This window comes from Ambystoma mexicanum, chromosome 2p (genome assembly GCF_040938575.1).
Source record: "Ambystoma mexicanum isolate Mex_15411 chromosome 2p, UKY_AmexF1_1, whole genome shotgun sequence".
Classification (NCBI taxonomy): domain Eukaryota; kingdom Metazoa; phylum Chordata; class Amphibia; order Caudata; family Ambystomatidae; genus Ambystoma; species Ambystoma mexicanum.
The window spans coordinates 538,436,483-538,449,511 of NC_090923.1; the positions used below are offsets into that span (position 1 = coordinate 538,436,483).

The 13,029-nt window shown below is 43.9% G+C and overlaps 1 protein-coding gene across 1 annotated transcript in view; it reads right to left on the reverse strand.

The window, feature by feature from the left end:
• The window catches only part of NUP210 (nucleoporin 210), a 1,233,892-nt gene that overhangs the window by 895,363 nt on the left and 325,500 nt on the right, over positions 1-13,029 (reverse strand). Inside the window, exon 7 of the mRNA XM_069643978.1 lies at positions 1,179-1,337. Coding sequence (XP_069500079.1) covers positions 1,179-1,337 — 159 coding nt within the window. The remainder of the gene's footprint in view (positions 1-1,178; positions 1,338-13,029) is intronic.

Consider the following 13,029-nt stretch of genomic DNA (forward strand, 5'->3'; position numbering starts at 1 on the left):
AACCCCTATCCGTGGGAATTCTGGGGAAGAAGTTGCCACGCTGTGGAGCCGTGCTGAACAGAGGGCATACCTTGTCTTGACGAGAGGTCCCGGAGACTAGGTCCTTAAGGTGGAGCGGAGGAGAAGTGTGACAACCAATTCTTCAATGCCCTGTGAACGAGAGCGCTGCAAGCCGAACATGCGTCCCAGCGGTGGTCGGGCCCCAAAAAAGTGGTCACATGAGGCACATCTCGTGAATCCTCCTGCAGTCGACATGCACTGGGGGAGGCAAGGCAAGAAGGTAAGCTAAATAAGTTTAAAAAACAAAACGGGGAGCAAGCTGTAAGCTAAGAAAGTTTCTGCGCTGGCTGCCAGGTATGTCACCGTCAATGTGGAAAACGGGACTGAGGCGAGGACCCAGAGGGCAGAGCCTCGGAGGGGTGTTTACTTGCCTCAAGCCGCGCCCCTCGCGCTATACTAAATTTAAAGGGGAAGCTGAATTGTTTGCTGCTAAAGGTTCCGGTACCGTCCCTATGCTGGGGACGCCCCACAAGGATGGAGGAAAGGGGATGGGCCGTATGAGCACAGGCAACAAGTCTAATTGCGAAGAAAAAGCTCCGTTTTTCCAAACACAGCAGGCTGTTCCCAATGAAACAAATAAAGAAGAAAGAAAACAGCTGCCACCCGTTGTTTGCAAGAGTGACAATATGGCCAACCAAAAACAAGAAGCACAAAACATCATAAAGTGATGGGACACTGCTTCTAACAAATGACGCATCCCAGTAGTTAAGGGAAAGATAGAAAATAGGAAAAGCACTGGCATAGATCGTATCAGCAAATGCCATTCTCGCCTCGCTAAACTAACATTTCTTTGGGCTCACAGTTTGTGGTGTAGAAGTGCCAGATTTGTTTCAAAATCAAAGTAGAAATATACTTTCGGCAGCAATACATTCAAAAAGTGCGGCCACCATCCACGTCTCAATCACTTGGTTGAAACTATGTAGTCGGTGGTCATCTTCCGTGGAATCCACCCTAAAGAACTGCTCAACAGCAGTATGAAAACGGCCCTTCATGTTACAAAACCAGAAATAGATTTTAATCTGTGACCACCACGACGTTTGCCGCAGAAATCGAATGTAAACATTGTGAAAGTAGTTTGACTGCAAACAAGTAAGCGGGCACATTTATTAAAAGGATACTTTTGTGGCCAAGCAATAGGTTTGTCTGTCCCTGTTGCAATGCAGTTACTGTGGACGTCGCCTGGTCCAATCTCCCAACTGGCCAGTTTGGAACACTCCCTGGACTGACGACGTTGTTCTGCAGCTGCAGTTCATACTGGTCAGAAGGCATCATCAGTTCTGTGCATAAAACAAAAGAAAATTAAAATGCTTCAGTTTTTGTACTATTGTAAATAGTTGAGGCTATAATGTATTTCAATAGCTGGTCAGGCCAACAATAGTAAAATAACTTTATTCAATTACTTATAGCAATGCTGAAGTGTAGATTAAACACAAATAACTAGACTGTTGATGTCCACGCAACACGGAGAGACTATTTTCCAACTCTGATAAAAGTGCTGTGCTTCTTACCAATGTACATTTTTTCTATTAATGTAATTTTCTCTGATGACTAGTTAAAATGCATTCCACGTGCTTGCTAACTTTGGAAAATTGGAAAGTAATCATTGTTAATTTTCTATTAAACTTTAATCAGAATTCAAAAGACGTGCACTCTTCGAATGTAAAATGGATTAACATATTTGAGGTTTATAATTTATTCACACAGACCTAAATCTTCATTAGAAATAAATTCTAAGCAGCATATCAGACACTTTGTTTAAAATTGTCGCGTTTATCTGCAAAGCTACTTTCCAGGAATCCATAGATTTAAGAATTGTACTTTGTATGGCATTGGTTTAAGCTTTCTTTCCCAAATTTAAAACAATTAAAACTGCTGCAAATGGAGATCACCATTAACGTGCCAGAATTCCAACTCTTCTCAAAATTAAAGCTACCCTGTTGGAAATAAGCATCCTACTGACACCGTCCCCTATTTAAATGTAATTTTATTGAGCTTTGACATTTTGAGATGCATTGAATGATTTTACGGTGCCTTGGAACACAGAGTGGTAGTGGAGACGATCACTTCGATCAGAATCATAGCATCAAGCTTCAAGCAACAGTGATGTGGGCCCAGGCCCTCTAAATCAGGGTTGGTGTCACTTGGGCTGGATGTGTTATTGCATGCTTACACATCGAACCCGTCAAATTGTCCTAGTTACTAACCTACATTGGGACAGTAGGTTTGATCAAGCCTGCAGCAAGAGAGATGCTTCACGCTCTACTCTGAACCTCGCAGCAACCTCCTTCCATTCCTTCAAGAGCAAAGACAAACTGTGGCTCGCTGCTCTAGACAATACTCCCTTGTAACGACCTTGCACCTCAATGGAGCCTCAGTCTTAGCCTACTCCTGGATTGTAATCTTGTACATAGAACCTGCATTTACTGTACATGTATGTACCCTGCGTGTTAACTATGACTGTATACGTGTTCTTCACCCATATATCATATACCTGTATTGATCATATTCTGTTCTCTGTACCTTACCCCTGTATTATGTCATATCATGTACTATTTAATTATTGTCTCTTTAATTCAAGATAAGCGCCCAGATGACTTTGGGCCAGGCGCGCTATACAAATACAAGAGGCTTCTGCCGGGCTTTATGGCCTTGTTGAATCGCATTAAAAACAGGGGTATACAGTAAGGTTGATAGGTTAGGAACCTCTTGAGCTCTGATCCAGGCCCTCCCATCCTCTGGCCCCAAAAGAAGCATATCCCATCAAGAGAGCACAGGTGGTAATAGTGACTTTAACAACTCATCTATGCAGATTAATGCTAGTTTATTGCTTTGGGGTGTCTGGACAAGTGGCATTTAGACAACCGTCTTAACGGGAAAATAGCGATGATTTATAAATGTGATTACATTCACTTTTGTTTCAGGGAGTAGAGGCAAACGGGTCAGCTTCCACAATACCACTGCACGTCTGCTTCAGTGCATCCTGCTTCCAGTGACATTGTGATTTGTGTTAAAGGAATGGTTCGGTCAAAATTTTGTATTGCCCCTACGGGTCGGCCATGTGTTTTTAAGCCTAAATCGCTCGATTTTAGAAAAATTTCCTATGGACCTTACCTGAGTTTTCTTCCATTAAACGCACACGAAAACAGGCACCAGGGAGCTGCCATTTTGTGATAATCCTATCACTTGCCGCATCGCCCTGGCTGACCTGCTTTTGCAGCACTAAATCATATCACCCACCCCTGAGCCTTACATTATCAAAACATTCATATTCCCCGCCTCTCTCCGTGACGTTACTGTGCTGCGTAGACAAACGTACCCAGTCGTCTTCTACGCGACTTCACACAGAACCCGGAAACCAACACAGATCAGCTCACAACACAGCGCGCCACAATTCGGAATATGAAACTGTACTTTAAAATCAAACAGCAACACAGTAAATTTGGTAAAGTACATTTATTTGACATTAAATGTTTATAGAATATTCAGTAATTGTCATATGAACTCGGAAAGTCATTTATTTTCTTTTATCTCCATCTGCAAATCCGTAAAATGTTATCGTGAGTCACGCACTGTTCCTTTATGGTACACAGGGTGTTGGTTTTCGTTCAAAGAAGCACTTTTGTCGCTCGTTGAACCGCCAGGCTGTTCCATCAAGTAGGCACTAGGCCAGCGTAAAGGTTGATATGTTGCTTCTAGCTGCTAGTACCACGTAACGGCATATGGGCCCTTGGCGATCGTCACACCAGATCATCAGAATGGTGCAGTTGTTTACATTAAGCTGCAGCTGGCGGCTGAAGAAACTGTCTGCCGGTGCCTGAAACTGGTGGCAGTGGCAAAAGGGAAGTATATACCTGTTTTGAAAACATAAAATTTATAATTAGTCTAGCCAGCCGATCTATTAATATTAATATTATTCATTTTATTTATTACGGCCGAGCTGAAACTATTTGCTTTCAAGGATAGTGCAATGGAGTATGTTTGGCTCTAAAATCAATGCAAAAACTAACGAAATAAATCAAGGTTAGTACACAATGAGAAACGACTTTTTGTCTACATGCGTGTTGAATGTAGACGTTCATGCCCTTGTGCCCGCTACAAGGACGATCCCACAAACGTTTTCAAAGCTCTTCATTCATTCATGTATTCATGCATCCATTCATTAATTCTTCATTCCGGTATAAAAGCGTCTAAAGAGTTACTTACATTATATTTGCAATTTCCATTGTGTCTCTGCGTAATGCAGTCCGTAAATCCCACTGTGCTCTTGACAACGATTTTTCGTATACTGAACTAACATGAAACTCGGTCTAGTTTAAGAATTTTCTGCTTATCGTCTTACGTTATTGCACCCCCCAAACCTCTCTTCAAATGAAGTTCTTTCGGCATGGTCCCTGTCTCTCAAGGTAAAAAACAATAGAACCTTATACTGCCGTGCGAGTTGTGGGCCTCTTCAGGGCGCAAGCTGAAAATCAAAGCCGTTGACCTTCACTAGAAATGAGCATACATTCTTTCTTTGCAACATCCCGTAGTAAAGCCATCTGTGAGAACTTGAAGTTTCGTATCCATCTATGTAGTGCGCCTCAATGTGCAAATGCGAACTGGCTTCTCTCCCATCTGCAACAGCTCGCTTGGCGCGTTCTAAGGCCCCCAATTTTGTCCTAGTTGTCTGCAAGCTTTGAAGCCCCAAAGAACCATAACTATTGAGACTTAATTTTTTGGGGAAGGTCAGGGAAAGTATAAAGTACCCGAGGAGTTGAAAGTGAGATTTATTGTTTGTTTTATTATTTGCAATACGCAAGCCTCCCCTCAGTTAACAGTGCCCAGCATTTATCAGAGATTGCGAAAATTAGTTACATCAACAAAAATATATACATACACATATAGACAAGGTCAGCAATATGAGGTGAATAGAGAGAATTCAAAGATGACGCCCAGGTAGTTTGGCACCCAGGATGGTGAAGGTAGGGGTTAGGGTTAGCGTACTTTGTATGCACACTGTACAATAACATTTATTTACAAAAAGACAATCGTATTACAATTATTTAAACCGGGATTTGTACTTCACAACCAGCTCTCCTTTGGGTCGACATGGCATAGTGGCAATGTTGGGTGGCAATGGATCAGTGCTCTGCACAGAAACGTTCAAAATTCCATATCTGTGCTTTTCTAATACAGCAACAATAAGGCTTTTGACAAAGTCGAACTCCATTTCCTCAAAGACTGGTTTGATCACCCATTGCTTTTTGAAAAGGCCTTAGTGTAGCGAGGGATCCTTACATTACCCTTAGTATTAGATTGTTCACGGCCGAGATTCTCGTTATGGGCCAAGACGGCAAGTAGAGTCCGATGTCTCATGCCCTGTATGCTGAAATGCAAGCGCTTTGGCCTGTACTTTAGGCACATTTTGTGGAACACCTCCAAACCTCCTGTGTGACAGAATTCTGTCAGTCCCCTCAAATCTCTTCATGGAGTTTTATCGAAACAATCTTCTCAATGGCTTTGTGTGTCAGTGAAGATGGATTCAACCACTTCTTCCGTGCCTCCACTGTGGATAAAAGGCCATGTTCACATTGGTGGAAATGTAGGTTTTCTGACCAGCGGTGCACGTTGGTACAGTGGTGCATCAGTGACTGCCATTTTTCAAGTAGTATTTCCACTGACCCTTCACAAGTTTTGGAGCTCCACCAAAGATGGTTGCTGATAGTGTCATGATGCCTACCCCCGGAGCACCAGGCCAGGCCCAGCACCCCCGGAAGCAGGCATCATGCCCTCGGGTAAAAGCCCAGCGCCCCTTATAGGGGCTCTTTGGACTCAGTCCTGGCGCCTTTGGCGCCAGGCTCATGTTGGACATCAGTCCTGGCGCCATAGGCGCCAGGCTCATAAAGGGAGGTGTTTTGTGCACTTACCTGATGCAGACCATGCTGCACGCTTCAGGCCTCCCTGAGACCTGAAAGGGACTATTTTTTCATAGGGACTATTTTTTCACTGGCATGGCCAGGGAAGGATACATACCTAGTTGGGGAAGGATACATACCTGGGACCTCTTTGGAGGCTATTTAAGCCACGCCCAGACAGCAGCTAATGCTTCGCGTTGTTCTGCTTCCTGCAGCTTAACGCTCACCGTGTCTGCTCCTGCTCCTGGACTCCAGCCACGCCCGCCTCGAACCTGGAAGACCTGCAAGGAAGGAAGAGAAAGGTGAAAACCAAGGATTATTTCAAACTTCTTACCTGCATCCGGAATCTTCTCGCCAGCATCCCTGAAGAAAGACTTCCATTTAAAAGCATTGCGTTGCTCGCTGCAGCGCCACGCTTCACTCACCTGTCCTCGAGACATCTCCCGGCTCCATCGCGGCTGTCAGCATCGGACGCCACATCTCTGCACCTAGGGGAGAGAGGAAGAAACAAAAGGTGAGCAGAAGGAACACAGAAGGAAAGCCTGATTAACAGCCATAATACTTACCGGCTTTTCTTCCACATTTCGGGTCGGCGCCGCCCCGTTGGCAGGTACCGTACCCCGGCCCCTATGGGGAAAGGACAAGAGACATTTCTGGGGAATGATAGGACATTTAGAGGGATCGACCTCATCACTACTCACCTCGGCAGTTTAACCCCTCGACGCATCGCCTTCATTCTGCACCTGAAATAAAGGACAGATCACAGGTTAGAAAGACAACATAAAGGGGGCCTCACTTGAACTTTCATACTTACGGCGCATCACTCAGGAAAGTCAAGTGGATTTTGCCAGCACCATTCTGAAAACCAGTGAAGTAACTGGACGAATGCGCGCCCCTGCACCAGAAGCAGGATGGAGAGTTCATCCTTCCAAACCATAAGGTGAGCTTAAACCAGGGTTTGGAGGAAGTTAGAGAGGAACGAAGGGGGAAGGGGGGACTAGCACACTATTCTGCAGACTGTTAATCCCCTTTCTGATCTGCAGAAGGATATTCCTATGGGCCAGGCAAGCACGATTTGGAGGTCCTGTACAATCGGTGTTCCGGGTCCTGCTCATCATGCTAGAAGAGGCCACAGCAATCCAGACTAGACCAGCGCCCCCGTGGGAACCAGGTGAGCGTTACAGATAGACTGGGACCACTCTGAAATACTTTCCAAACCTTTTTTTTTCCCTGCAGCCGAGATTTTCTTATTGATTGATTTAGCAAGATGCCATATGTCAAATTGATGTTTAATATGTGGGAACTGCTCTCTCATTGTCCTGGCAATAGAAACGTGTCTGTCCGTGGCTATGAGGTCGATGTGCATTCTACTCGATTGCAGATATTCCACTGATTTTATAAATCTTAGTTTTCTCCATGGCCACTGAGGATGTACATTGTGTTACCTGCACGACCACCAATTTTCTTACTATCCATGTCCTGAAAGTGGTAGGTGCAGTACTTGACAGAAAATCCAGGGCTGTCGCACTGTCCATCGCCGGCTATCCTGAATCGTTTGCCTTCGAATGTACTTGCTAGAGACAATTGTTCCATTTTCCAAGCATCACTAATGGCCGGAAACAGATAATCATGTTGGTATTTGTAGTACTGCGTTTTTGAAATGAAATGGAGTCCCACAAACTGAAAGAAATACTTTAACTTTCTTAAACTGGAGCCACTAAAAAGTGATGCAGCTGCACACAGTAGATTGCCTGCTGGCAGTTTCCCCAGCATTGGTTGTGCAGACCATGAGAACGTATGATGTAATCTACAGGCGGCATGTATTGTGACGTTACTGCCTTGTTTTTGACGAGTCACATGAATCAATGGCTTCCCACATACTTTCCCTCTGACGGAATGCCCACATTTCAGCATACTTATAATATCCATCAAACAACTGTCGAATACTATGTATTTGTCCTCTTTCATTAGACTGTCATCCTGCGTCAAAGTTGTTTCGGCCTGTGACGTTGAGGACATATCGCCACATTTGAAAGAAATATTGCTGCTATCAAGTTCTGATGCGTCAGTGCATGCTGCTGCTGGTTCATTCTCTGTCATTTCAACATCTGCTACTTCAACATTGATGGGAGAACACAACAATGTCGACAGCTTTTTTGGTGGCAATTTTTTTGCGGGTGTAGATTGTGTAAATTGATCTGCGACTACTTCAGAGCTATCTTCAATACATCCAGTATCATGTTGGTGCGGTGGTGCGGTGGTATTGTAGCAATGGTCCAATACAACTTTGCCGGATTCGGATTCTCCGGACACATTCATTTAATTTTCTGTACATTGGACATGAACATCCCGAGTCTCAACACGCCGCGTCTGAATGAATAGTTCCTCCATAGCCTCCATAGTGTAAATGGTCTGGCAAGCAACATCTCTCAGTCTCTTCACTGTCTGTGTATGTATAGTTCGTAGACCCACGGGTAACTAGAGGACAGATTGGAAAAGGGATGTTCAGTTTAAACACAAAATAAAGTATAGTACAATTGACTTGAAAAAAACATAAAATAGTCCCCAGCACAAAAACATTTCTAAAGTTATGAACTGTTTGTAACTAACCTTATTTTTGTTTCTTTTCTTTGCCACCTTTTTGACTCGACCTTCAACATCTGCACGCTGTTGCTCCGATACGTATCCGCATGTCTCCCTTTCCTCTTGCGCTGCAACGACTATATTTTCTGTATCCGCATAGACAGCACGGAATGAGGCTCCATCGACTCCCTGAAACATAGTATTTTCATTACTGTGTATCAAAATATTGTTAGCATAAAACGCACGTGCGGACGAACACATATGTACATCTCAATAGCCAAACACGATTTAAACATTGTGTGGAACAATCAAACGACAAGTATTCGAGCTCTGATGACCTAGTTCGATGGAGCCGTCAGTATCCATAGCTCTGGCTCTGCATGGACTGCCACAAATGATTTTATTGAAGAGGAGGCATCAGCAACTCCCTGAAACACAGTACTCGCGTTAGTATGGTTTTCAATATCGTAAACATAACACACACTTGGGGTTGACGGCACAGGTACATATAAAGAGATAACCACAAATGTTACATTGTCTAAAAGAATCAAGGAATATTTAAAAATGATCAGATTTAATCGACTATTTCTCCGATTTCTTTACATCTGCATCATCTAAATGGGATCTTGTGATTGTAGTGGAAGCTCCATCATCTCCCTGAAACACAGTACTTGCGTTAATAGGGAAGAAAGTATAGCAAATAGAATCACGTTATATGATCACGCTCGATGGAGCTCTCAGTCTCCATACCACATGCTGCAGAAGAATATCTAGGGCTGTTGTCAATGTGGTGCGCACTCCGAAAGCTGTTGCGCCGATTCGCATCCGCATGGTCCCGCTTCCACCGGAATTACTGGAATGTCAGGCTCAGCATCAAGTGCGTGGGTTGACGATTCAACAACTGCCTGAAACATAGTATTTGCATTAGTAAGGATTACAATATTGAAAACACAACACACGCTTGGGGTCGACCGCACAGGTACAGATCAACGGCTAACCACAAATGAAACGGTGTAGAACAATCAAATGACAAGTGTTCCAGTCCTGATGATCACGGCCAGTTGAGCTGTCAGTATCCATACCTCGGGCTGCTGAAGAACATCTAGGGCTGTTGTCAATGTGGTGGAAGCTTCAGCATCTTCCTGAAATACAGTACTTGCATTGGTATGGATAACACTAATTATAACTGAAAACAAACACCAGGGGACGACAACTAAGGTGTATATCAATTGGAAAGCACTAACCAAACAATTGGTAAAATAATCACACGATACATACAAACTATTACTTGACATGCATAAAACCAGTCTGTAGCGGAATAGCCAAGTATGATTACCTGGTACGAGCTAGAAGTGGTTGATAACTGCGAGCGCGTGACGGAAGTAGAATGTTCTTGCTTCAGATTCAAGGGATAGTCAAGAAGTTGTAAAGGTAAATTATTGTTTGATAATGAAATGCCAATATTTAAATTTGCCATGTAAGGAGACAGAATACTTGAGTAATGCGTAATATAGCACAATTCCCTGTGCCCATATATAGATTTCGTTTGTGGGTTATGAAATCTAAAAATAATATATTGATAAATGTCATTATTGAAAAAGCTATACCCTCATATCAATGTCGAAAGTATTACAAATTGGAAACAACACCTAAAATATCAATGAATCCTTTCGGCTACCTACACACTACCGCAAGGCCTAAAGCTAAAAACGGACACGTGACTCACCAGTGGTGGATTTGGACGAATAGAGTGGGAATAGCGTTTGCGAGCAATTTTCGTGTCGATCGCCGTTTATTCTTCTTTGTTACCCAAGATGTGGTGTACATGTTCGAGTGAAAGTGCCGGCTGCAGATGCGGTATGGATCACCCCTCTTGCCCTCAAAGACTTGTTGGACTCTACTTTCCAGCTCATCCAGTGGATATCCGCAATGTCTGACCCATTCTCTTATTCGATCAACAGTTTTCGGGAATACATGCATTGTAGTGCCTTCAGATTTAGCATGGGTCTTCGAAGGGCAACCGCTAATCAAACAGGCAGGCATTGTTGAAAATTCTGAAAAGTAAATATCAAGATTATTATAAAACCTTGATGAATAAAAATGTCATAAAAAAGTAAATGAACCATACCATGCTCAATGCAAGGTTTGTTTTGGTCGCCGGAACTATACCAGTTCATCATGTACGGCTTAGTATTTGCATAAGTTAGAGATATTTTTTTAATTATGTGACTAAACTCTGAACATGTGACTCGTCCCTTGGATGTTCTGTCTTGCACAAAAAGGAACCATGCTTACAATATAGACTGGACCCCCGAAGGATGCAATTCGATGACAATTGATACAGATGAAAATACATAGACCTATTGATAGCATAACAATTGAAACTCAAGTCAATAGCAATGAGACCAATGACCATAGCTCTATTGGGTACTGTAATAGCAAATAGATTGAAATGTAAAAATGACCAAAATATGACTAGGATACATGGCCTTACCTTGACCAACAAACAGTTGGATTCAGCAGGCCGAGCAGTATGTTGCAGGAGAACAGGTAGATGGCCACAGGTAGCACACTGACGAGTTTGCTCGAAGCGGTCACAGATAGCACGGCGACGAGCAGATTAGCATAGATTCAGTGCTTCTCAGGTAGAAGGTTCATGAGTTGACTTGCAAAGCCAAAGATGTTCTCATGAGACATATCAAGTGGTTTATAAAGTATTAGAAACAGGGGTGTGTTTGTGAATGAATGAGGTGTGTATGTCGTGGTATTATGTTTACTGCAGGGGGCGGCCTGCCTCAGGGGATGCCTGCCTGGAGACACGGGGTCTGAGGCGGCCATGTGAGCAATGGCCCGTGGGCGTGGGATACCTTTTGAAGTGTACATGCTGTTTGGCACCTTGGCCGTTTGCGCCCGTCACAGCCCCCCATGCCAGTGCTCATCCCCGGGTGAAAACTGCCTTTTGGCGTGCAGGCAAGTGTGTGGGAGCGAGGGGCCATCAGGCCCCTCTCATCCTTTACTTCTCAGTAGAAACTCGTACCAAGTGCCTCCAGTAGTGGGTTCGCCCCTTGCCCCTACGTGATGTTAACTTTGGATGACCTTCGCGTAGATGAGAACACTGAGCAGGACACGGGGCATCCATTTTTGTACCCCCTTTCCGCTCCATTTTGGTGACCAGGCCTCACTGCGATAGTACAGCGCGCAGAGCACATGGCCCACAGCCTCGTTCCCACTCTGACTGGAAAACTCCAGAGGTATTTGCAACAGCTAATAAATGTAACACATCACTCTCTGAGATCACGGTCCTGCATGTGAACCGGCCTGAACCAAGCACATGGCTCGTTCATCTCCACAAAAGTGTCCTTGCCTACGCACCCTCGCCAGTGGAAACTTACTGCCATTCTGACCCTGTGTCCCTGCAAGGTATTCTCTTCATGTGCCAGACCACGGACCATGCCATGATGCCCACCTAGCAGATCCCCAACTAACATTAGACCCCTACTGCAGTATATCGTTGCCTATCAATAACAAATGCCACATACCAGAGATTCTTGTGAGCACAGACCCACACTTCAAACAGTGTATTATAGTGGTCAAGACCCTTGACCTAAGGCCTGTATAATCGAATGTTAATTGATAGCATAGATATATGTGTGACTTTTATAGAGACATAACTGACTGAAAGACTTTGAACAAGTGTTATTTAGTGCATGCATTATTGATAATATATTATGTTAGCTTAGATAGTGACCACCCCGCTTCACAGCGACCTGAACTTCACCCATTCCGAGCACATCTGACGTCCATCCTTGAATGGAGACACACTTGATTGATTTAAAAAATTGAAACAACCGTTGTTAAAATATATGTGGTGTTTTATTTTGTAGCTTATTTTGATGACACAAACATACAAAAGTTTACAGATTGTACAGTTCAGGTTGCAGCACAGTGAGAGAAATTCCCCTGTGCTGACCGCTGTGACTCGGGAACGTGTCTCTTAGGGCACGAACGGCACAGGCAGGTATTACTCTTCGAACGCGGTGTCCAAGCCTCACGTGAAGCCACCATGTAAAGGAACGATAGGCCACCAGCATGTACCACCTGTGAAAAGGAATGAAACAAACTGTTTTTAAATGACCAAGATAAGTTTAATAAACATTTGTTGTCAATGACAATTCTTGTAACTAATGGCATTCTGCTCGGACAAATGCTATCTAGACACTGCCCACTATTGAAAGACTTTCGTGCGTTACAATGATATGTATATGTAATTTTGGATATAGTAGAAGACCATGAAATTGGAGTGGCATGACAAGCAGAGTATACTTACTCGTTACTCGGATTACGAGGACGAACAGTTGCGCGAAGTTCGTGCATAAGCACCATCATTATCCTCAACACAGACCGTGTGAGGCAGGCTGCCCTGAAGTCTGGCAGCTCAGTGATGCATTGCGGTCGTGGCTCGCCTTCCGAAATGTAGGCCACGCATCCCGAG